The sequence below is a fragment of the Mastigoproctus giganteus genome, chromosome 4 (assembly GCF_048544385.1).
Source record: "Mastigoproctus giganteus isolate SK-2022 chromosome 4, ASM4854438v1, whole genome shotgun sequence".
Lineage (NCBI taxonomy): Eukaryota > Metazoa > Arthropoda > Arachnida > Uropygi > Thelyphonidae > Mastigoproctus > Mastigoproctus giganteus.
Window position 1 is genome coordinate 89,864,360 of NC_143578.1, and position 27,490 is coordinate 89,891,849.

The 27,490-nt window shown below is 38.4% G+C and overlaps 1 protein-coding gene across 1 annotated transcript in view; it reads right to left on the reverse strand.

Moving 5' to 3' along the window:
• LOC150086896 (PX domain-containing protein kinase-like protein) overlaps positions 1-27,490 on the reverse strand; it is a 257,528-nt gene that overhangs the window by 115,793 nt on the left and 114,245 nt on the right. The window contains exons 9-10 of the mRNA XM_090372315.1: positions 11,055-11,179; positions 1,201-1,318 (exon numbers count right to left, since the gene is read on the reverse strand). Of these exons, the coding sequence (XP_090228441.1) occupies positions 1,201-1,318; positions 11,055-11,179 (243 nt within the window). The remainder of the gene's footprint in view (positions 1-1,200; positions 1,319-11,054; positions 11,180-27,490) is intronic.

Genomic DNA, 27,490 nt, shown 5'->3' on the forward strand with positions numbered 1-27,490 from the left:
GGATACTTTCAGTCACTGTGTTGCCAAGGTCTTCACATTGCCTGCCTGCCTACTCACTGATGATACTAAGTTTTGACTCTGTCATGATGATGACAAACTTAGAGCAAAACTCAATTCTGGAAAGTGACAAATCCTTCAAAGAAAATAGCAATATACTTCTCCATTGCAGCAGTGTGTTTTATTACAGAGTAGTGCAACAACAAAATAGAGACTAGTGTAATAACAAGACAACTCCACAATGTGAAATCAGTGCACTAAGTAGCAAATTAAGGCTGCTCAATGATATGTAAGAAACAGCTTTGGCTACCACTTGCAATAATTATAAATAAAGCATGTGAAAATTCAAAAGTTGGGAAAGCAAAATTTTGCTTAATAGTTTTATAAACTTTAAAGTGGAAGTGACTAATAGTTTCATTTTTGTACATTATATATTATACAATATCAGTGTAAATACACCATAGTTTACCTATAAATTTAATTACTTGATTTAACATGAGTATATTATAAATATAAACATACTCCCGTGTCACCACTGGTGGGGTAGGTAAGTTGGGCTCTCTAGTTCTTGCCTTTTACAAAATGACTGACACCAAAGAACAGTTCATGTGCATCAAATTCTGTTTAAAACTATGAAAAACTAGTTTTATGGACACCTACAATATATTATAACTTGTTTTTGAGGAAAATAAGCAGAATTCAAATTTCAACATGAGTTATAAGTTATGCCAATTACTGATCATTCAGAATGTCCATCCTTTGAGGAAATAGGCAGAAATGTGATATGAAGTAAAAAAAAAAAAAAAAAAATTCATAAAAACCAGACATCATTAGGTACTTTAAATTTACTTAATCTAAACTGGATAGTCTCTTGAGCATTATTAAATAAAGTATATTGACATGGTTTTTTATATAAAGGATTAGGAAGACCAAAAACTAATTTACTTATAAAAGATTTTAAAAGAGCACAGGTATCAAACAAAATTTTCTTCCTGTGAAGTTAATTCAAGATGAAAGTTCAGAACAGTTTATTTCATATATTTTAGCTTTATTCATTTTATATGCTCCACTGATTTCATATGCTTGTACTTTAATTGCTAAAACTTACAAGAATAATTCACTTTTAATTTAAAAGAATAATAGAAAAAAATATTCTAACTCTTTTCTTTAGCAGTATTATTTCCTAACTGTAAAAATACTCACGAAGCTCTGCAGGACAAGAGAGTGGAAAACTGTCACAGTTAGAGGTATCACATGGAACTCCAAAAGTCATCTCATATAACAAATGGCCAAAAGAAAATACATCGATATTTTCAACAATCTGAAAACAATTTAATACTTTTTTTACCATAAACACACAAGAATAACATAAGTTCTAAAATAACATATTTAGATCTTAACATCTTGAGCATAACATTAAATAAATAAATAAAAAAAGTTCAGCAAAAATTTATTGGACACCTTCCTCAAAATTCCCTTTTCAGATTAATACGATAAAAATAAACTACTGAAATCTTTTACTTATATAATTTTGTAACACATTATTCAAAAAAGTAAAAATTTCTAAAGGCTGTACTTGCTTTGTATCATAAAGCAAGTACAAAATGCTTCCCCCCCCCCCCCCACCTTTTTTTTTTTATACTTGTGCTGTATCACATTTCAGAAATTTTAATTTTTTCTGCCAGTTCAGTTTGGGTTATGGTTGAAATGATCATCATAATACACTAGAAATAATGCCAAAATTAAGTTACAGTTTACTTAAGAATTTATATCAATTTAACTACACAAATGATAAAATAATATAATCCAAATACATCAAATATCATTCACTGCATAGGAGGGAGGTGGTCAAAATTTGTTCTAGAATATATTCATTCTGGCATTTGAGAATTTTCGAATTCCGGTTTTTAAAAAAATCTTGGCTGATGTCAATAACACTTTAGGATTGCATATTAATTCACCTCACCATTTTTTCAGTGGCGGTACAAATGGAAGTCACAAAGTGGCATATAATGACTATAGGGAGGATGGGGAAGAACATCCCATTCCAGATCAGTCCAAATGTCTAAAAAAAATTAAAAAAAAACCCAATTTGGACAGAACTGATTGCTTCTTCCTTAGAGCTGGTTTCAGAAATTTTCAATGAAAATAGACTTCAAGATTAAAACTGAGACCATGTATGTTTTGAGAAAGAAATAGGTAAGTTTTTTTTGAGATTTGATTCCCCCCCCCACAAAATAAGGTCTGTTTCAATTAAGTCTGACTGTTTTTAATTCACTGACGTTAAGGACATAATGAAGTATGATACAATAATAAGCAAAGTTCAGCCATTACACCTAATTCCTGCTTATACTGGCTTGATACACTATACAGAACAAATAAGGTATAAAGAAGTATACCCTATTTGTTGGTAAAGCTTGGTCCTGGTAGCTCCTTAACCAATACCACTACAGTAGGCTCCCAAAATCTGTCATTAATTAGTTCCTTAAAAATTTGATGGATAAGGAAACAACAGATATGGAGCAAAAGACTCATGTTATAAACAATAATTGAGTGCAGTAAAGTCATAAACTTGAGCACCAAATTCATTTTTCAATAAAATAAACACCAAAAAAACTTTTACCTTTGAAAGGTGAACAACCTCTATTTGCATACCGGTAAATCAAATCCAGAAGTTGAGGGCTGCAGATTCCTATAGGCATCATTCTCCTTAGAGGGATCTAGAATTAATTATATCCTAGCCTTCTTCTTCTTATTCAATCTCCCTTATGGCAACAAAGATCAGTGGAAAACAATCATTGTTGCTATAAGCAGGGCTCTGAATGGATGATACAATGCTGCTCCCATTTGCCATCGGTAATGTCACATATATGCATTAACTGCTTTCTGCATGTATTATCCTGACAAATGTTCCATTTTGTGAAATTTTCCATTTCAAGCATGTCTACAAGGATCTGACTACAATCGGAACATCATTCAAGATTACTGGAGGATTATCTCTGCATTCTGACACTCATCCATAAGATCCCTCATTGTCTCTCCAATGTTTTAAGAAATTCATCAATTCGCTCAATTGAACTAGGCCTGAAGTGTTGAGCTTGTCAGCATTTGCCAGAACCAGCACTTCAACATCACAGGGATTTAATTTCAAACTGAAAAATCCTTTCCTGCATTTTTCGAGTGTCTCCTCTTGGAATCTAGGGAAATCAACAATATATTCAGATCACAACTTCCTTTATATAGTATTTCTACAATAAGAACTGATTTCATTTCAGGTGATTGTGACAATAGCCATAACAGTTCATTTAGTGAAATGTTATTGCACTGTATTATCACTTGAAATTAGCAATCACATTGTGGTCTATGAGATGTGTGTGTGTTATGGAGGTTTAATGGCGCATAAGCTGATGGCGCTATAATGCGCCTATTCATAGGAAACTGTTAAAAACAAATTTTTGTTATAATAACTTGATTTTTGTTAAAGTGGTCTTTCAGAATTTATGATATAGTCCAATTTTTTTCAGGAAAGAGAAAAATTCATTGATATTTGCTTCCTCGCCAATAATATGATTTAGGGTCATTGGTTCTCGCAGATTTCTCAGGGAAGACAGGACGGATGTTCTTTCTTGTTGATACTGTGGGCAGTCAATTAGAATATGTTTCACTGATAATTGAGTTAAACAGTGTGGGCACTGAGGAGGATCCTCTCCTGTGAGTAGATGGAGGTGAGTGAGATACGTATGTCCTATTCGTGCCCTTGCAAGTACCACTTCTTCTCTTCGCACTGTTTTGGTACTAGTGTGCCAAAGCTTTGGGTGCTGTTTCAACTGATAGAGTTTATTATTGGTTTGGGAGTGCCATAGATCTTTCCACTGCGCGAGACATGCCGTTTGTATGATGCGACTGTAGTCAGAGGCTGAAACATGGACGGAGGTTAAATCAAAAGTTGATGGATTTTTAGCAGATTTGTCAGCGAGTTCGTTCCCCTTTATCCCCGAATATGCTGGGATCCAGCAAAAGGTCACTGATTGATGACGTTCTTATATTTGCAGTAGGAGACTTCTGATTTGATCTAACACAGGGTGAACCTTGTAGGAGGAATGTTGCATTGCTGTAATTGAGCTGAGCGAGTCCATGTATACTATGTATTTTACAGATGGGTAGTGAATCAGATTTTCTAAGGCTAATTTGATTGCATGGAGTTCTGCTGAGAAGCTGCTATACTGAGCTGGAAGAGCAGCCGAAATGATTTAAGTGGGAAAAACTGCCGCTGCTCCTACCACTGAATGTGATTTGGAGCCATCAGTATAGATCGGTAAAAAATCGGCATATTTATGAATATGGCTTGCATGGAGTTGTTTCACATTAATTATTGGTAGGCGATTCTTTCCCCATTCTTGAAGATAAGTATCGCAGGTTAATTGTAGAGGCGGACTCCAAGGTGGTTGAGAGTAATTCATTACTTGTTGCCTGTTGGAAATTGGAACATTCCAACTCTGTGTTATTTCAATTAGGCGTAAGCCTGCTGGTCTTATTTTAGTGGGTTTGTTTCTATAGAGATTTTGCAGTGGTGGATTAAAAAGGTTTGTTTGTTTGTTTGTTATTTGGTTTTTAGGAGCATTAGCAACTAAGGCCATATTGCTCCGGGATATGCGGTGGTCATTCCCTGGCCTTTCCGCATCCTCCATATTTGGTGGTGACGGGCTCGAACCCCGGTCTAATCAAGAAGAGTGTGCTATGCACTGCTGCTCCTTCCCACCTGGCTACGGAGGCGCCTGATTAAAAAGGTATGGCTCAACAGGATGCTGCCAGCAACTTTGTATTCGGGCTGCATACTTAAGAAGCAGCGTTTTTCTGCGGAGGTAAAGAGGTGGCTCATTAGCTTCAATATATAAACTATGAATAGGAGAGGTCCTGAACGCCCCAAGTGCAATCCGCAATGCACTATGCTGTATAGGATCTAGCCATCGTAGTATACTCTTACGAGCAGAATCATAGAGTGGAGCACCATAATCTAATCAGGATCTAATAAGTGATCTATATAAAAGCAGCAAAGATGTACGGTCTGCTCCCCAAGACAAGGCAGATAAAGCTCTTGGTATGTTTAGTTTTTTGAGGCAGGAAGTACGTACAAATTTAATGTGCTCAAGGAAATTTAGTTTCCTGTCAAGGATTAATCCTAAGAATCTGAGGTTGTTAGTCACTGGAATGGTAAAGTTTGATATATGAAGTTCAGGGTCTGTATGCATTTTTCGTTGATTACAAAAATGGATGGCAACAGTCTTCTGCTGTGATAGGCGATAGCCATTTAACCTTGCCCACCTTTGGACTTTATTCAGGGATATCTGCAGTTGCCGTTCAATGGATCTCATGTTCTGGGAATGGCAAGAAATAGAGAGATCATCAGCGTAAAGGTAGGTCTGAACAGCATTTGGAAGTTCTTTTGTGATGGAATCGATTCTAAGGGCGAAAAGGGTTGCACTCAGTACAGACCCTTATGGCACTCCTTCTTCCTGTGAAAATGTCGCAGAAAGTGAGTTGTGATATCGAACTTGGAATGAACGATTCTGAAGAAAGTTCCTAATGAATATGGGCAGGTTGCCTCGTAAACCAAGAGCATAAAGATCACTGAGAATGCCACGACGCCAGGTAGTATCAAAAGCCTTCTCTATGTCTATGGAAACCATAACAAGATGTTCATTTTTTACAAAGGCATTACGAATTGCAGACTCAGCTTTGATCATGAGATCTAAGGAGGACCTGTTCTTACGAAACCCATGTTGGTGATTACTCATTAGGTGTTCTGTTTCGATGATCCAAACAAGTCGATTATGGATAATTTTTTCAAGTAGTTTACCAAGGCAACTGGAGAGGGAAATTGGTCTGTAACTGTACGGACTGGTAGGATCTTTACCGGGTTTCAAAAAGGCAAGAACTGCTGCATGATGCCAAGAGCTGGGATAAATGTTTTCCAGAAATATTCGGTTATAATAGATCAGCAGTATTTCTAAGTTTTTGTCTCCAAGGTTTTGTAACATGATATAAAATATTCCATCTGGCCCAGCGGCACTGTTGCGTGTTGTTTTAATGGCGTGTAAAAGTTCAGAATATTGAAGAGGCTGGTTATACGGAAGGGAAACTGAGGTTCGAAAGTTGATGGCACGTTGTTCAGTCATGGTCTTTATTTTCTGGAAATCCGGAGAATAATTTGATGCCGCAGAAACTTCGGCAAAAGTTTTAGCCAAGGCATTTGCTATGTCTTCAGGAGCAGAGAGTTCTTGCCCATTAAACGAAAGAATTGGCAAAGGGGTGGTTGGAAATTTGCCAGAAATCTGCCTAATTTTCTTCCATATTAACCTGGAGTTAGTGTTTCTATTTATGGTAGATGTAAACCGGATCCAAGAATTCTTCTTGGCTTGCCTCTGAATGAGGCGTGCTTTTGCCCTTAATTTCTTGTAGTTGATAAGGTTAGCTGTGGTTGGGGATTTACGAAATAAATTCCATGCTTTATTTTTTAACTTCTTTGCTTTGGTGCATTCTTCATTCCACCAATAGTTAATGTGCTGTCGGAACTGGGTATTCGACAGTGGAATTGAACAGTTAGCTGCAGATAGTAGTTGTGAAGTAATATAATCAGTGGCTTCATCTATCGACTGTGTTCTTATAAATTTCTCATCCAGATTGACAGCTGACTGAAATTTGGCCCAGTTGGCTCGAGAGAACTTCCATTTCTTGCAAGGTTTGGCTACTGGCGGTGGTGCAGTGAGCAAATCACAAATAATCGGAAAATGATCACTGCCCATGGGATCGTCCATAACAGACCATTCCATGATTGGATACAGAATAGGGGAGCATATCGAGAGATCGATTGCAGAAGTTTATCCAGTTGGTAATTGTATGTGAGTAGGTGCACCGGTATTAAGAATGGTAAGGTTTTGCTTATCTACGAAGGTTTCAATCAGTTGGCCATGACTGTCCAGTTTAGTAGATCCCCATAAGGGGTGGTGGCCATTGAAATCCCCCAGGAGACAGATAGGGGAAGGTAGCTGTATTAGCAGGTTTTCAAGATATTGGTAAGAGAAGGTATGACTTGGTGGAAGATAAATTGATACTAATGTTAACTCAATTTCGGTTACCAAACGCACAGCAATGACTTCAATTTCAGTTTTCAAAACAATTTGCTTGGTTGGGGTTTTTGAATTGACCAAGATGGCCACACCCCCACGAGCGGAAGTGGAAGTATTATGATCTTGTCGGTAGATAGAGTAGTTCTTTAAGCTGGCAGAAATTTGGGAAGTTAAATAGGTTTCTTGTATACAGAAACCAACTGGATTGTAGTGATTAATTAAGTCTTGAATATCATTAAAATTGCAACGAAATCCTCTACAATTCCATTAAAGAATATAAGGCATTATTGGTGTTTAGTAAAAGAAGCTGTATCTGACTGTTTTTTTGATGTGACTGTTTTATGGCGTTCAGGTTTCGGTTTGTCTTTTTTGAAGAATGGCCGACCGATGTCCATATCTTCTTCCACATGTATTTCTAAGACCGGGTCTTCCTGTCTGGATGAGTCAATTGTATCCATGGATGTGTCTTGAATATTCATTTTGATGTTTGAACCTCGATTATTTGATGGAGCAGCAGCATTGGTTGGAGGAGTAGGAGAAGGAGATTTCGCTGGTACTGTAAGAGCAGTATTGCTTGCCTGGTTCAACTGTTTCGGGATATTGGACTGTTGCTGGGAGAGAACAGTTCATGCCCAGTCAGAGATTGAGTTGTTTGAGGGGACTGTAACATAAGTCTGGGTGGCCACTGATTGATATTTTTGTGTGACACTGGCATATGTACGTTTTGTAATACTGGGAGCAATTAATTTTCTCGCTTCTTGAAAGATTACTTTATTTTCGATTTTATACTTCACAATTTTCTTTTCGGTTTTCCACCTGTCGCATGTCTTAGAATAGGCGGGATGGTTGCCTTTACAGTTAGGACAGCTCATTTCTGTTGCTGAACAGTCATTTTGAGTATGATCGGTGGACCCACATTTGGGACAGACTGGGTTTCCTCTACATGCCATTTGAGAGTGGCCATACTTTTGGCACTTATAGCATCTCAATGGATTAGGGATGTAGGGTCTAATGCGGCAAAGAAGATAACCTGCTTTTATGGAAGAAGGTAGGTTTGGAGTATTAAAAGTGAGTATAATATTCCTAGTAGGTGCCAGTGTGTTGTCCTTTTTAATCATGATTCTTTTTACTGCAATTACATTTTGCTCCTGAAGTTCTTGACATATCTCCTCCTCTGACACATTCAGTAGGTCCCAGCTGGATATAACACCCTTAGAAGTGTTTAGGGTACCGTGGGGAAAAACTTTTACTGAAATTCCAGCAAAATTTGTAATTTTTAGTAGATGCTCCGAATATTTCCTGCTGATTGTTTCTATTAGTAGGTCTCCTGATTGCAGTCGCTTGACTGTTTTAGGAGATCCTGCAAGACTTTCGAGATGTTTCTGAATAAGAAACGGAGACAATTTGGTGAGAGGCTGATCCGTAAGTGAATGCATTATGAGAAATGCAGGAAAATCTATGTTTGAAGAGTTGGTCTTAAACCTCTTCGGTTGAGACATGTCATGTTCACTTTCTGTGTCTGGCCAAGAGCTTGTCGGCTCTAGTGGAGGAAACATATTGTGTTCCATAATTGCTCCTTTTGGCCCTTGGCAGATTAACTGTTCTGCCAAGATTTCCGGCCCCGCCACGGGGAGGCAGGAGCAGTGCCTGGTGTGACCAAGCGAGAAGTAGTAGGTGTTAGTAATAAATATATAAGAAATAAAGAAAGGTGACTTTCCTTTCCTGCTCTATAAAGTACTTTTTTAACAAGAGCTGTTACTGAATAAATAAACTGTTTTAAGGACAGGAACGTAAAAGAACTATAATATCACTTTTTGAAAATCACTCTTTAAGCACAAAGAATTCGCTCAGTCACAATCGCTTGGCACCCGGGGCCCTATGAGATGTGAGATCAACTTTATATTGGGGGGGGGGAGAAAGGTGGACTTCATTCCATTACTGATTCATCTCATCAAAATTGTCTGGGTGTCTGGAGCATTATCAATGATGCACAATTCCTCTGCCAAGTTATTCTTACTGAGGTAACAGTATTCACCATATAGTGCAAGGAAGCCACAGGTTTTGCTGCACTGAAAAAAAAAAAAAAAAAAAACCCTAACCAAGTAGATAATAAGAACCACAAATTATGCTTTCCTCCTTACACAGGCAACTATCCAGTAGACCTTTGAATTTATTCAAACTGTCAGCCTCAACTACCTGCAAGGGCAACTTGTTCCAGCAATCAATGACTCACTGGCTAAAAGAAAACTTCCTACAATCTAATCTAAACCTTAAGCCCTGTAATTTGAATTTATGATCCCTAGTTTTGAAACTGTTTAGAACATGAGAATTGCACCTTCATTCATTTTACTAATCTCTCTCAGCCTTATAAACCTCAATCAGTCACCTCTGAGGTGCCTGGTTGCCAAGCTCTGTAGCCCACATAATCAGAGCCTTTCCTCATATGGTCGTCCCTCTGTCAATCTCGCCATTCAAGTTGCCCATCTTTGGAACCTTTTCAAGAAGTGCAATGTCTTTTTTCAGATGAGGTCATCCATACTTCAACAGTATTCCCAATGTGGTCTTACAATTATTCCAGTAAAAGTAAAACTTTATTAGGACAGAAATGATGGCATAACCACTCTTGCAACAAGAACCTGGTAACTTAATCTTTCTTGCTTGACTTCTAAACTACAGGAAGCTTTAGTCTTTCAGAGCTGTTCGTTTTGTCTAGTGGTAAACAAGTGTCAGTTTCGACAAGAAATCCCAAGTGGCAATGCCTTCCAGATGTTAAATGAGTCTTAAATAACTTATGACCTAGCAAATCCTTTGTTCCTTCATGATGAAAGTTCTGTTTCACATTTAATTCCAGAGAAGCACTGTTTCAGTGACATTGAAGAGTTGTTTAATACCATATCTAAGTTCCTCCACAATTAGCGCAAACTCACTGACAAACTCCTTGCTGATTGGATATCAGAAAAATGCTGATTCAAAACCAAATCAAACAGTAATAGTAAAGGTTAAAAAAAAAAAAACTTGTCCATGCAATTATGAGTATATCTGCTCTTAACTTTCACCACTCTTTCAACCTCAATTGCTCATGGATGCAGGTTATTCAAATGGTCAGCATACTGGCCAAATGTAAATTTTCTGAAGCCAACTCTATCAATTTTCCACAACAGTTTGCATGTATGTCCCCAAGTTTTTGGGTGCTGTTTAAAGGTGGCAATAAGACAACAAATCAAAAACAAGTACAAGAATAACAGTGTTAAAAGTGGATGATGGATTAAAGAGGCAATGGATATTGGGGTATCATAGACTCCCTCCATTCATGGCTGGCAGAATATCAGAAGTGGGATTTACATGATATGAAAAAAACATCCTAAAGAATTAAAATATTATAGTGTGTGTTCGATTATTCAGCAGCTGGTCTTCAAATCTGTTTTAAGGTCATACCCTAACACTGCCTGGATTTAATTGTGATGTCTGTCATAATGGACAGAGAAAATCCAGAAAAAATCTGTTTTATAACCCATACATGGTTGTGGCTGCTTCAGCCCACCAGAAACAAGGTGGTGGTATTGCAATGGTAATGAGAACTGCCTGTCCCCCACCTTATTTATGCTGGTGGCATAAAACAACTCAACCATTCCTCTGTGAAGCGTGGGCATCACACCGGACCTCTGCTTATGCTGGTTCACAAATGTATGGCTGCCTCATATATTTGTGAACCAGTTTGTTTACCAGGCATGTTAATGCACTGACACATTTCAAATGGTGGATATTACAGGATTATTTGAAGTCACATCAGTGAAAAGGTGTAAAAAGAGAAGACTTGGTTGCTACAGAATTACAAAACCTTACATTTCAAAGTGACAATCCTCCTAGAATGGAAGAACAATTCAGTGATTAAGATAGAAACACTCAAACAACATTTGCAGAAATACTCACTTGTACTTTTCTCTGGTGGACAAAATATGGCCGAAGATATGAAGGTACACCTAGAATATGATTTTCTATTTCTAGCAATTGACAAGTGTCATTTTCAATAATTATATTTCCTGAATGTACGTGACCTAGTAAAGACAAAAAAAAAAATAATAATAATAAATAAATAAATATATTAATTACTATCTTTTACCTATGGTTTTGGCATATGAATATAATACAAAATGATATAAGATTTAGTTTTACAAATATTTAAAAAAAAAAAAGGTTAAAATCCTTACTTTTGAATTAAAAGGTGTTCCAAAAATGATCTTTACAAACCACATGATTCATCAGTTCATTTCTGATGGATTTTAATGTTGCTGGAATGATCAATCAAAAATAAGCAATGCAGGTACCATCATAAATACAGACTGTTTAAAGCAGCCTTAGAGGGGAAAAAATCCAGGGGAAGTCAGCTCAGGAGATCAAGAAAGCTAAAGATGGGATTAATTGAGAATTCATAATCGATTATTTGATTATGGAAAACCATTTGGTTATTTCATTCAAATGATTAGTAGCAACTACCATCATTTGATTACTGAAATCTCTTAATTACTAATAATTTAATTGTGGAAATCATTCAATTTTGCCCATTACTAGAGAAGGCCAAGGATCATGTCCAATTCAACATCAAACAAGTTATTTACTATTTCAACACTTGGGTTGCTCAACTGGTTCATTACTAATTTCAGCTTGGGATTGCCAAGTTCCTAGTCTCACTGGTAAACTGGTGATAAATACTCAAAGCTGTGATTGCTTGGAAAAAGCAAGTTTTATCAAACTGAAAGGCAAAATCAGCAAAACTATGGATGGAATTTCCAGTCGATGAAGGGTCACTGATATACAATCAAGGATCACTGAATTATGACCACCCACCTAACACCATGTTGAGCCACCAATCGCATGGATAATAGCCACTATTCTCTTAGGCATTATCTGCATGAGATGTTTCAAGATGTCTGTAGTGATCTGCAGCTATGCTGCCTGTAAAACTTCCCACAGTGTCGAAACAGATGACAGTTGCGTGCCCATACACCTCACATCCCATTCCAAACAAGATAAGTGATATCTTTACCATGTTCCTCAAACCACTTGCATACAGTGTGGGTTGATAATACGGTGCACTTGAAAGGTCCCATTTCTGTTCAGGATAAAATGTAACATGGAAGGGTGCAGGGGTCTCCTAAGAGATGCAGGTAGATCTCGTCACTGAAATGTTGGTCTGCATGCACCAGGGGTGCAAGGTCTTGCCAGTAAAACATGCCCCATATTAAGCAACCACTGCCATCTGCCTAGATAGTGGACATCATGAACAATAGGTTAATTACAATGGTTAGTGGTTAACAACACAACCATTCATAAATTTTAGCAATCACAGGCAATAAGGCAATTGGACAATAGGAACCCAACTCATTTGGCAATTGCTCTGGATTTTTAATAATTAATTTTAACATGGCCAACTTCCATATATGGAAGAAGGCACCCTCCACAGGACTCTTATTTAAAATCTAATACAAATCATGCCATAATGAATAAGACCTCTTTACAACCTTTACTTAAATTTTGTCAAGGCCCAGTGACTTGCCACCTTTTGTCTGAAAAAAGCATTAAATAACTCACTATGTGTAAAAATTCTGTTTTAGTTGAACTATATCAAGACATTTGGTGCTAATACAATTAGCTGAACATGGTCACACTGATCATCCATCTTAGGAAAGAGATCTTCAACGATCCTGTTCACAGAATTTTAAGTTTCCATGGATCTTGAGATCCCTCCACAAATCTCGTCTAAGACTGTTGTTTAGTTTTACTTACAGCACTAACATAAACTTTGCATTTCTCTTTATATAATGCCTTATAATTATCAATTAAATCTAAATCTCCTATGTCACTGATAAGATTGTTTCACACTAAGCGAGATGATCTTTATCAGAGACATAAAAATATAATAGATAATAGAAGGATATTGGATAATAGCAAGTCAGTTTTTGTAAATCTATTAATTCTGTGGTCCATCAAAAAACAGGCATATTAACAATTTTCATTAACCTCGTACTTCCTCTACAAGAAGAAACAAATTCCTGTAATTTCTTACTTCCTGAGAAGAGATAAACTCATCCCAGTTTACTAAATTCACTGCTCTTATAAAACTGTTATCAAATTCAGCCCAGTTTGCTCCTTTTAATGAAAATTTATCAGTATCATACAAGTTCTTTACATTATCCATTTTTACTATTTGAAAGAGAATGCTAGTGTGGTCACTTGTGGTTTAGCCCTCTGCAACTCTCCATTTTTTAATGCAATTCCACATAGACATAGTACATAAATGTATGATTGGCCATGAACAGTTGAATAAATTGGCGGATGCCCAGGTTGTTTTACCTCGAAGCCAGAGGCAGAGAGAAATTCTTCAAGGATACTACCTCTTTCATCAGACCTTTCTCCACTCCCATAATGAGGTGGCATTAAGGTCCATGGAAATGACAATTCTACAGGAGCCAAAGTTTCGCATACTTCTAAGTAAGTCACAAAATGTTCTATGGGCTAATACTGACAGTATAAGGACACCAGACAGACACTGCTGAAGCTACCTATTATTTCACAACACGCTGCATGCTGGTTACACAAGAACATCACTTTGGTAACAATTAGATTGTTACTCTGCATAATAATAGCGGCCATTGGCCGCTATTATTATCACCACCTGAAATAACTCTATATCTCTGCAGATAACCATGAACTTACCCCAAAAAAACATAGGGCTCCTGAAGCAATGCCACATCAAATATTATCAGTCTCCATTAAATAATTTAATTGAGATGCCATATCCTTAGCTTGATGAGCATTCAGCTGAATAATTTTTAGTCCTTCAATCATACACAACTTTCTTTTTATAAAATTCATTGCTTTGACACATTCTGGGCATCTTCCCCCCTATCAACTGCTACATGTCCAGCTTTCTTATTCTTATTTTTAGAATTGTGGCATACCAGACTATCACTTTTCTTAGGACAATTCCTAAAGGAATGTCCAAACTTGGCACACACAGTATCCACAAAGCATATCCCTTTTACAATATTTGGCCACATGAGCAAAAGATAAGCAATTATAGCACTGAGTCACAGGAAAAATTTATATCTATAGTAACAATTTATATAAAGCCTTTAAATACTGCTTTAAAATATGCCATACAATGGGCTTTACCTGCAAATTCCAATTATTAAGCTTACTAGTTTTAGATTTATTTACAGTTCAATTAAAATTTCAACATTATTCTGAAATATTTGTTCATTAATTCCATAATATTTTGAGTTTTTGGACCACAGTTCGTTTAACAGTACTTGTCTTTGAACTTATTTTTCAATAACAAATAGCACAATCTTAGAAGAGATAGATTAGAGTCAGCATATCGTAAACTCATATCATAACAGCATATCATAAATATAGCATTATAACTGTGTTGGGATATAAGTTTAGGGTTTTAATTTTGTACTGAAATTGAAATTTTATTGAAATTAAATCGAAATCATGACTCAGACCAGAGCAGCAAAGCAAAAGGCTTAAGCTAATGGGAGTGCTGGGGCTCAGGGGAGAACTGAGGGGGGGGCAGTGACCCTCTGAATCACAGCCTATTAAAATGCACTACTTGCTTGATGTTTGTGGAGCAGTCAGGTACGGGACATGATACTGCCATAGGGGATGCCTTTGTGTGTGCACGCGATGCAAGGAGTGTAAGGAAATCAGGCAACAACTCAGCGTTGTTATGGGCCTATATGAGAGCTTGAAGGACAGGGTGGATGCCCTCGAAGGATTAAAAGTGAGGGGCCCATCAAGCTCTCAGCTGCCCACACCAATGCCAGAGCTTGCACTTGGTCATCACGCGACACAGCAGCAGCCCCCAAGGCAGAATGCACTGGTCCCAAAGGAACTAGTAGTTGTTGGTGACTCTATTGTCAGAGAAACGGGAAACATGCTTTGTAAAAAGGATAGGTGGAACAGGACCAGGGTATGTCTGCCAGGGGCAAAGGTTGATGACGTTGTAGAGCAGTTATCATCTTTTAAGGGCACAAAAGGTGATATAATTGTATACGTTGGCACTAATGATATTAAGAGTAGGAGACCGGCGGAATTACTTAACAAGTACAGGTCACTGTTGAAAAAAAGCCATGAATTAGGGTTGAATTTGAAAGTGTCTGCAATTCTGCCCAGACACGATAGGAGGGAGTATACGATGAGAGCCCTGTCGATCAATTAGGCCCTGGAAGGATTGTGCAAGGCTCAAGGGGCAGAATTTTTTTCAGCCTGGTCTGTACTTGTTAACAGGAGAGACTGCTTCTACAGGGATGGGATACACTTAAATAGAAAGGGTGCAAGAATGTTTGCTGATGCTATCGAGGCAGTGTTAGGTGGGTCGGAAAACTGCTAGATTGGGGGGATACAAGGACTAATAGATTAACAGTAGCCGCTGGCAGAGGTGAAAGTGATTCTTGCACTGCTTCTATTGGAATGAGCCGCAGCATGGAAAATAAGATGCAGGATATTTCAGAGACTGCTGGGAATTATTGGGGTACAAGTAAACACATGGGTTGTGTTAGGGTAGCTAAGAAAAAGAACAGGCACATGTATATTTGCGTGTACACCAATGCTAGGAGTTTACTAAATAAATCTGATGAATTTGAGGCATTGCTCAAAACATCAAAGGCAGATATTGTGGGGATTTCAGAGATGTGGTGTCACACAGATATAAGGAATGCAGAACTGGAATTTGGGGAGTTGAATGTCTACAGAAAGGATAGACAGGATAGAAAGGGAGGAGGGGTTATGCTATTAGTTAAGAAATACATAAAATCCAAGGAAGTGAAGCCAGTCGACATTGCTGGACAGTGCAGTGTCGAGTCAGTTTGGTGTGACATAAGCAGTGGGAGATCAATATTGAGAGTAGGAGTGTGCTATAGGCCTAATGACTCTGATGAGTATAATAAGAAACTGTACATGGAAATAGAGTGGGCCAGTAAATCAGAGAGTCTTATAATGGGGGATTTTAATTTCCCAGATATTGACTGGAATTTGGGGGCTGGTCACTCACACACTAGCAAGGCTTTTGTGGATTTATTGGATGATTGTTTCCTACATCAGCATGTTCGGGAGGCAACCAGAGAGAGTAATACTCTTGATTTGATTATCAGTAGTGATTCTTCATGCATTAAGAATCTGCAGGTAAAGGAACCACTAGGTGGCAGTGATCACAGTGTGGTGAAGTGGCATTTACTCAAAGAGGTAGCTACCATTAGGGGTAAAGGGAAGGGTTATTGCTTTCGTAAAGGCGACTACGATGGACTGAGACAGTATTTAAATTCTATACAGTGGGACCAACTGACGATGTTACCAACAGCAAATTCAAAATGTGAAGCATTCAAAGAACCTATCTTGGAAGCTACTAGGCTTTACATACCAACTAAGAAATATTGTTCAAGGTTTAGGCCTAAGTGGAGGTCAGATGAACTAATGAGACATATGGCAGAGAAGAAAAATGCATGGGATACATACAAATTAACACGTGACACGGAAGCCTATGATAGATACAAGTTGATCTGTAACCAATTTACAAAGGAGGTTAGGCAGGCAAAGGCAGATCACGAGAAATCTTTGGAAAGGGATGCAAAGAAGAACAGCAAAGAGTTCTTTACTTATGTAAACTCTGGAAGGAAGGGGATGAATCAGATTGGTCCACTTGATATCGATGGGTCAACTGTTGATGATCCTGCTCAGGTAGCTAACAAACTGAATGAATATTTTGCATCGACATTCACACATGGGGAGTTATTCAGCAAGGGGAATGCCAGAGGTGTATTCAACTCTGGCAGTAAGCTAGAGAATCTTGTAATAACTGAGAGTAAAGTGGAGGAGAAATTGTTGAAGATAAATACAAGAAAGGCATCTAGGGTGGATGGGATCTCTCCAGTTATATTAAAGGAGGCAGCAAAGGAAGTAAGCAAACCCTTAGACGTAATTATGAGAGCTTCCTTGGACTCAGGGGAAGTACCCATGGACTGGAGATGTGCAAATGTGACCCCAACTCACAAAGGAGGATCAAAGGGCAACACAAGTAATTATAGACCTGCTAGTTTAACTTCTGTTCCCGGAAAATTAATGGAGGCACTGGTTAAAGAAGCACTGCAGGATCATCTAGACAAGACTTCAGTTATAGCTCAGACACAGCATGGTTTTGCTAAGGGGAAGTCTTGCCTGACCAATTTGATTGGATACTATGATGCAGTCAGAAAAGAACTGGATGCAGGTAATAACTTTGATATTATATACTTGGATCTTAGAAAGGCTTTTGATACTGTTGCACATGGAAGACTGCTGCACAAATTGGAGCAGTGTGGCATTGGAGGCAAATTGCTGCTATGGATAAAGGGGTGGTTGAGGGAGAGAAGACAGAGTGGTAATCAATGGACACTGCTCATCGTGGACTAATGTTATTAGTGGAGTCCCTCAGGGTTCAGTATTGGGTCCATTATTGTTTTCTGTATTTATAAATGATATTGATGATGGTATATCAAGCTTAATGTCCAAGTTTGCAGACGATACGAAGGTTGGCAGGGTTGTCAAGGACACTACTGACACAATGCTACTGCAACAGCATCTGGAAAGGTTGAGCAGATGGGCTGAGAGGTGGCAAATGAAGTTTAACATTGAAAAATGTACAGTACTACATATGGGAAACAGCAACCCCAGATCAACGTATCAACTCTGTGGTACTACACTGACAGTGGTAGAGAATTAAAGGGACCTGGGGGTGGTTGTGCAGGCAGATATGAAGTTTTCTGAGCAGGGCAGACAGGCTGCAAGATTAGCTCATGGTGTATTGTCGATGATATATAGGAATTTTTCTAGCAGGGATAAGGAGGTGATTATTCCCTTGTATAAGGCAATGGTCAGGCCACACCTAGAGTACTGTATACAGGTCTGGAGGCCTCATTTCAAGAAGGATGCAGAGATGCTGGAACGAGTACAGAGAAGGGCAACAAGATTAGTGAATGGAACAAAGGGGTGCTCTTACGAAGAAAGGCTTAAGTTTTGCAAATTACAGTGTCTGGAGACTAGGCACCCGTGAGGTGATCTGATAGAGGTGTATAAAGCCTTGAATGGTTTGAGCATGCTCAATGCTGATGGGAGTCTTCCTCTTGTTCAGAATAATCACCTGAGAGGGCATAAATTCAAATTAAGGAAAGATGGATGTAGGATAGACGTGAGGAAATTTGCCTTTAGCCAGCGGGTGGTTTGTTGGTGGAACAGACTGCCATCCCTTGTCATGGAAGTTGATAGCCTAAATAAGTTTAAGGCTCAGCTGGACAGGTATTTCGAACGAACAGAGGGGTGAAGTGGAAGTGGTTATTTTTTATTTATTTATTTATTTATTTTTTTTTTTTTGGCTGATGCTGCATAAGCTTGCTTTCTTGCATCAAATGCCTCTACTAATGCTAATGCTAAACTGACCTCTTGGATTTTTGAACAACCCTTAATTTTTGATATATTGTCATTAGTCTCAGTCTCTATGATAACACCTCTCTCCCTTATCAGCCTTATATTTCTCACTTTTATACTAGATAAAACAGGACAAAACTCATTCAATACTTGAGACAAAGTCCTCACTTGTTCAATACTTATTATTTGCTGCTTTTATAATAAGAACCCCAGGTACTTTCTTTTCAACTTACATAGTCTTTTTCACAGCAGAAAAGATACATCATTGTAGGTTAAACTAAAGATCTTTGTTCCAATCTATCTGTTAGCACAATATTTTCAGTGTATATCTTGTGCTTTTACTTAAAGAGTGTCCCCCATAAGAATAGTATTACACTCATGGCTGCCACTAGTACCTTGATATGGATATCAAACAAATAGTTCTACAAATGAGTCCTCACTTCATGTATTTGTTTAAATCCATCATGCTTTGGTTTCTCACTGATACTACAGGTCCTTCCTTTTCCCCTTTTCAATTTCACCTTATTTCTCAGTCATTGAATCATTTCCAAAGGCTTTCTTAGATATTACAGATTCATCACCTTTAGTCTTTCAGTTTTTTTTTTGTTACTGTTCTTTCGGGACTGTATGATTTGAGGAACCAGAGAGTGATTGATGACCTACCTTTTATTGGTGTTCTCAGTAAACTCTTCTTCAATTTGTGATAAAATTTCTTTACTAGGTTCCTTCATTTCATTTCGCAGTCACTTGTTGCTGTAAGTAAGTTTTTGTCCTACAATAACTCTTCCATCTCAGATTTGCTAGAAGATTCTGATATTTTAGTAATACAGTAAACCCCCGCTATTCGTGGTATCAGTATTTGCGGTTTCGCTTATTCGCGGTCGCTGATTTGATATAAAATGAAACCTAAAAAATGTGAATTTTAAAGCGCCGTGAACATTTTCCGCCATAAAAAACATGGGCGTGGCTAGAATTATCTTTCCCGGTCAAAACAGCGCTCAGTGGGTGGAGGGAGAGGGGTGACAAAATCGCGAGCGTGGATGTTTCTCACTAATCCTTGTTCAGTATGTGTTATGCGCTCGTCATGGAAGGTTTCGTTGTTTGCTTTTAATTTATATGCTTATAAATTGAATAATTTTATCAATTTATAAATTGATATGCTTACAAAAATGATAAATCTACCGTTTTGCAGAGTAAAACAGACTTTTTCGAGTGTGTTAACGGAAGAAAGTGACTTTATTGTGGACAAGTTCTTTCTAACCCGTACAAAAATATGGCTACGAAAAGATCAAATAAAAAATGAGTTATTAGATAAAATTTCTAATGGTGAAAGTCTCCCCTCAGTGGCAAAACATTATAAAATCAATGAGTCAACAGTACGATCAATCAAGAAATCGGAAGAAAAAATCCGCCATAGAGTCCGTGAAAACATGCTAATTGCTTCAAAAATTTTCTCTGTAACTCGTGATGTTAAATTAGAAAAAATGGAAAAGTTTTAAATCTGTGGATAGAAGACCGAACTCAAAATAAAATTCTGTTAAGTTCACTCATCATTCGTGAAAAGGCAAGACTGCTTTATCAACACTTTGACGAAACTTGATAGCACTGGCGGGATAAGTTTTTTTAGCTAGCAAAGGCGCTGGTTTGAAATTTCTAATAAATATTACATTAAATATTAAATTGTTTCTTATTTTCATTTCGATGCCATATGCTTGCATTTCACTATGTACTGTCTATGTACATAGTCATATGATGAAGGTACATATAATACATACATAGACAAAATTTTAGACTAGTTTTTCTTATATATTTCATACTTTGGAACGGAAACCCTTTATTACAATGGGAGCCATAACTCAGTATTCACGTTTTCGATATTCGCGGCATTTCTCAGGAACGTAACCCGATATTCGATATTTAGATATTCGTGGCATTTCTCAGGAACGTTAGGGTTTACTGTATAACATAAAATAAACTGTATACAACTAAAAGTCAAGAATCAAATATGATAAATGATTAAACTATCTGAAATGTTTACAATTTGTCAAACCCCAAACACAAGAGGTATTAGAACCTATAGTACTTAGTACCGTGCTTGGGTAGGAGGTTGAGAAGATGAAAGAAGATATTTGTTGACATTAGACTTGAATTGCTAATGTATGAAGGAAGGTTGTTCCAGAAAATGGCAGTTGAATGAATAAACGAGGAAGATGAAAAGTTGGATCTGTGAGTTTGAAGTTGAACAGTAAATGGAGGTTGGCTGGTGGCGGAACGTGTTCGGACTGTTTTGAAAGAGAGAGCGGGAATTATAGAAGCCAATTCAGAAGAACAGTGCCCATGGAAGGAAGTATCTGTAGAAGAGGCATGCAGCAGAAACAGTACGTCTATGAGACAGCGAGTGGAGAGACTCTGTTAGAGATAAATCATTAATTAACCTAACTGCCCTCTTCTGAACGGAATCAAGAAGCCTGAGAGAGGTTTGGGGGTACAGAGTGAACCGCTGTTTGAAAGAAAAGTAACGCTGAGAGCAAAAGAGAAAACCAAGTTTTTTAGATGCAGAGGGAGCAATATTTGTAATGTGCTTGCGCCAAGAGAGATTAGAAGTCAGGGTAATCCCCAAAAGAGATATATCACTTTGCCTAGAAATCGGAGTGTCACCAAAGATAAGCATAGGAGCAGAAGAATCCTTTTTGCGAGATAAAAGACAAGACTGAGTTTTGGAAGGATTGAAATCAACTAAGTTGTTTTTGCCCCACTGGAGAAATACCTGGAGATTGGCATTTAAGGAAATGGTAGCGGATATTCGAGAAGTTGAAGCTGATTGAGCAGGTCAAGGTTTCTCAAAATGGAAAGTGGAATGCAATGTGCTATCATCGGCAAAACTATGGATTGGATTATCCAGTCGATGGAAGAAGGTCATTAATATACAAGAGGAAAAGAGTGGGGGGACGAACTGAACCTTGGGGGAAACAGGCATTAGTGGAGAAGTCAGAAGACAGAGAGCCATCTACCATCACCCTCAGTGAGCGATCAGAGAGAAAACAGGATAACCAATTACAAAAAACAGTTGGCAAACCATAAGATGGAAGCTTGTTTAGAAGACCTTTACGCCAAACACGATCGAAAGCCTTTGAGATGTCGCACAACTGCTAGTGTTTCACAAAACTTTTCCAATGAATTAGTCCATAAATGGGTAACATAAGAATATCACCAGTGGATCGATACTAACGGAATCCATACTGCCGTCGTTGATCAGATGGAAGGTTTCTAGGTAGTTTAAGAGTTGACAGTTAATTGATTTCTCCATTACTTTAGAAAGAGTAGAAGTAATTTCAATGGGACGATAATTGGATGGGAGGAATTTGTCGCCCTTTTTAGGAACTGGCTGGATATGAGCAAATTTCCAAGAAGCAGAAGGAAAAACACCTTTGAAATAAGAAAGTGAAAAAAGGAGGCAAAGAACAGGAGTAAGTTCAGGAGCACAGGTTTTGAGAACAATTGGAGAAATACCATTGGGACCTGGAGCTTTCTTAGCATCAAGATTCGTCAAAATCCTTCTGACATCCTTTTGACGGAAGACAATGGGAGGCATTGAATGGAGTGTGTTGGGAATGGTGGAAGGTGTTTTACCAAAATCATTAATACATGAGTTGGAAGAAAAATGGGATGCTAGCAGGTCAGCTTTATCCTTGGCTGAAGTGACAACAGAACCGTCTGGTTTGGACAGAAGTGGGAGCAGAGATGGGCAAAAGTTGTGGCCAATAGCTTTGGCAAGAGACCAGAATGATCGGCTACCATTAGGGCAAGAAGAAAGTTTTCTACTCTTAGTCTGTTCAAACTCTAGTTTGGTTGTTGTTGTTGTTGTTGTGGGGGTTTTATGGTGCATAAGCTGCTTAGGCTATAATGCACCTATTCTTTTATTGTAATAATATATGAGAATGTCTTGTCACGTCAGAAAAGGCAGAAATCACTAAATACTCAAATTTTCTTCAGAAAGGTAAAAAATTCAGGAATATTTGCATTGTCACCAATGACATTCTCTAGAGTTATTGGTTTCCCAAGGTTAACCAAAGATTGCATCGTTGTATTTCTGTCTTGTTTATAGTATGGGCATTCAATGAGAATGTGTTTCACAGTCAAATTTAAAGAACAATGTGGACACTGCGGTGGATCATCTCCTGTGAGTAAATGAAGGTGAGTCAAATGTGTATGGCCTATTCTTGCTCTTGAAAGGATACTTCTCGTCTTGATGAACGGACACTGGAACGCCAAATTCCAGGATAGTGTTTAAATTGAAAAAGTTTGTTGTTTGTTTGAGAGTGCCAGAGGGCTGTCCATTCTGTTAGGCATGCACCACGAATGATTTGTGGATAGTCTGATGCTGGAACAGGGATATTGGTTAAATCTAAGGTAGTTGGATTTTTTGCAGCTTTATTGGCCAGTTCATTACCAGAAATTCCAGAATGTGCCGGAATCCAGCAGAAGGTGATCAGTTGGTGGTGCTCGTCAATCTGCAGTAATAATCTTCTAATTTCATTCATAAAAGGGTGAACTTTATCTGAGGAGTTAGATAATGGCATAATTGAGCTGAGGGAGTCAGTGTAAATAACAAATTTTAATGAGCAGTCAGAACAGAGATTTTCTAAGGCTAGTTTAATTGCATATAATTCTGCTGAGAAGATACTGAATTCAGATGGAAGGGCTGCTGAAATAGTATTATTTAGGAACACTGCTGCTGTTGCTCCAACGTTTGAGTTAGATTTAGAGCCATCTGTATAAATTGGAGAAAAGTCAAAATATCTGTGATTGTGAATTGCATGAAGTTGTTTCACATTTGATGCTTGAAGAACATTTTTTCCCCACTGGCAAAGGTAAGTGTCACAGGTGGGTAGAGGAGTAAGAGTCCATGGTGGTTGAGCGCACATTACTACCTCTTGTACAGAATGGATGGAAACATTCCAAACCTGCATCAGTTCAAGAAGGCGAAGACCAGCTGGTTTTACTATACTAGGCTTAATTCTGTAGAGGTTTTCTAATGGTGGATTGAATAGGTATGACTGAATTGGATGCGAGGCACAACTTTGTATTTTGACAGCATACTTTAGTAGCAGTGTTTTCCTACGTAGAGTTAACGGGGGCTCATGAGCATCAATGTAGAGGCTATGTGCTGGTGATGTTCTGAAAGCCCCAAGTGCAATCCTCAAGGCACTGTGCTGAATTGGTTCAAGCCAGTGCAAAGCACTTGCTCTGGCAGAATCATAGACAGGAGCACCATAATCGAGACGGGATCGGATTAATGCCCTGTATAACCGAAGTAAAGAGGTGCAATCTGCACCCCATATTAGGGTGGATAAAGTTCTGAGTATATTTAACTTTTTTAAACAAGAAGTACGTGCATTTTTAATATGGTCTAAGAAATTTAATTTGTTGTCAAGGATTAATCCTAGAAATCTGATGTTAGTAGTGACTGGGATGGAGACGTTGGAAATTTGAAGTTCAGGATCCAGATGGAGTTTGCGTTGTCTACAAAAATGAAAATGGATAGCAACTGTTTTCTGTTGTGAGAGTCGATAGCCATTAAGGTTGGCCCATCGTTGCATTTTATTCAGTGATATCTGAAGCTGCCTTTCAATAGATCTCATGCTTTGGGAATGACAGGAAATGGAAATGTCATCCGCGTAAAGATATGACTCAACTGTGTTTGGAAGCTGTTTAGTGATGGAATCGATTCTAAGAGCAAAAAGAGTGGCACTCAGTACAGATCCCTGAGGAACACCTTCCTGAATGAAAGTTGTAGTGAGGTCATTTTGGTATTTTACTTGAAACGATCTAGTGTATAGAAAGTTCTGAACAAATATGGGAATGTTGACTTTATTCTCTCGTAGACCGAGAGAATAAAGATCACTAAGTATGCCATGTTGCCAAGTGGTGTCAAAAGCCTTCTGTATATCTACAGAAACCATTACCAGATGCTCGTGTTTAACGAAAGAATTGCGAATGGCAAATTCAGCCTTGATCATGAGATCTAAGCATGATCTGTTTTGTCGAAAGCCATATTGACTATTGCTCATTAGATGTTGTGACTCAATGATCCAGACGAGTCTACTGTGGACAATTTTTTCAAGGATTTTGCTGAGGCAGCTTGACAGAGATATTGGTCTATAGCTATGGGGATTGGTTGGATCTTTTCCAGGCTTCAGGAACACCAAAACAATAGTGGTGCCAAGAAGCTGGATAAACATTTTCTAAAAAAATACGGTTGTAAAAGACCAGGAGGAGGCGCAAAGCTCTGTCATCAAGATGTTGCAGCATGACATAAGATTCCATCTGGTTCAGCATCAGCCAAAAAAAAAAAAAAAAAAAAAACCACTCCCATTTCATCCCTCCGTTCGCTCGAAATACCTGTCCAGTTGAGCCTTAAATTTGTTTAGGCTATCAACTTCAACAACAAGTGATGGAAGTCGGTTCCACCAACCAACCACCCGCTGGCCAAAGGCAAATTTCCGCACATCTATCCGACATCCATCGTTCCTCAATTTGAATTTGCCCTCTGAGCTGATTATTCTGAGCAAGATGAAGAATCCCATTGGCATTGAGCATGCTCAAACCATTCAAAGCCTTATACACCTCTATCAGATCACCTCGCCGGTGCCTAGTCTCCAGACTCTGTAATTTGCAAAACTTAAGCTTTTCTTCGTAAGGGCAACCCTTTGTTCCATTCACTAATCTTGTTGCCCTTCTCTGTACCCGTTCCAGCAGCTCTACATCCTTCTTGAAATGAGGCCTCCAGACCTGTATACAGTACCCAAGATGTGGCCTAACCATTGCCTTATACAAGGGAATAATCACCTCCTTATCCCTGCTAGAAAAATTCCTGTATATCATTGACAAGATACCATGAGCTACTCTTGCAGCTCGTCTGCACTGCTCAGAGAACTTCATATCTGCCTGCACAATTACCCCCAGGTCCTTTTCATTCTCCACCACTGTCAGTGTAGTACCGCAGAGTTGATACGTTGCTCTGGGGTTACTGTTTCCCATATGTAGTACTTTACATTTGTCAATGTTAAACTTCATTTGCCACCTCTCAGCCCATCTGTTCAACCTTTCCAGATCCTGTTGCTGCAACATAGCGTCAGTGGTGTCCTTAACAACCCTGCCAACCTTTGTATCATCTGCAAACTTGGACATTAAATTTGATATCCCATCATCAATATCATTCATAAACACCGAAAACAACAACGGACCCAACCCTGAACCCTGAGCAGTGTCCATTGATTACCACTCTCTGTCTTCTGCCACTCAACCATCCCCTTATCCATAGCAGCAATTTGCCTCCAATGCCACACTGCTCCAATTTGTGCAGCAGTCTTCCATGTGCAACAGTATCAAAAGCCTTTCTAAGATCCAAATATATAATATCAAAGTTATTCCCTGCATCCAGTTCTTTTGTGACTACATCATAGTATCCAATCAAATTGGTCAGGCAAGACCTGCCCTTAACAAAACCATGCTGCGTCTGAGCTATAACTGAATTCTTGTCTAGATGATCCTGCAGTGCTTCTTTAACCAGTGCCTCCATTAATTTACCTGGAACAGAAGTTAAACTAACAGGTCTATAATTACTTGTGTCAGCCTTTGATCCTCCTTTGTGAATTGGGGTTACATTTGCACATCTCCAGTCTATGGGTACCTCCCCTGAGTCCAAAGAAGCTCTCATAATTATGGCTAGGGGTTTGCTTACTTCCTTTGCTGCCTCCTTTAATATAACTGAAGAGATCCCATCCACCCCAGGTGCCTTTTTTATGTTTATCCTCAATCTCTCCTCCACTTTCCTCTCAGTTATTACAAAATCATCCAGCTCACTGCCAATGTTTACTTTACCTACATCATTCTCCTTCCTGAATAACTCCTCATGCGTGAATGTAGATGCAAAATACTCGTTTAGATTGTTAGCCACCTGAGCAGGATCTTCAACTGTTGAACCATCAATATCCAGTGGACCAATCTGATTCATCCCTTTCCTTCTTGAGTTTAAATAGGTAAAGAACTCTTTTCTGTTTTTCTTTGCATCCTTTGCCAAGGATTTTTCGTAGTCTGCCTTTGCCTGCCTAATCTCCTTTGTGACTTGGTTACAGACCAACTTATATCTATCATAGGCTTCCATGTCACCCATTAATTTGTATGTATCCCATGCATTTTTCTTCTCTGCCACATGTCTCATTAGTTCATCTGACAACCATTTAGGCCTAAACCTTGAACAATATTTCTTAGTTGGTATGTAAAGCCTGGTAGCCTCTAAGATTAGTTCCTTGAATGCTTCCCATTTTGAGTTTGCTGTTGGTAACATCATCAGTTGGTCCCACTGTATAGAATTTAAATACTGTCTCAGACCATCATAGTCGCCTTTACGAAAACAAAAACCCTTCCCTTTACCTCTGATGGCAGTTACTCCTTGAGTAAATCCCACTTCAACACACTGTGATCACTGCCACCTAGTGGTTCATTTATCTGCAGATTCTTAATGCATGAAGAAACACTACTGATAATCAGATCAAGAGTATTGCTCCCTCTTGTTGCCTCACGAACATGCTGATGTAGAAAACAATCATCCAATAAATCCACAAAAGCCTTGCTAGTGTGTGAGTGACCAATCCACAAATTCCAGTCTATATTTGGGAAATTAAAATCCCCCATTATAAGACTCTCTGATTTACTGGCCCACTCTATTTCCCTGTACAATATCTTATTATACTCATCAGTCATTAGGCCTATAGCACACTCCTACTCTCAACTTTGATTTCCCTATGCTTATGTCACACCAAACTGACTCGACACTGCCCTGTCCATCGATGTACACTGGCTTCACTTCCTTGGACTTTATGTGTTTCTTAACTAATAGCATA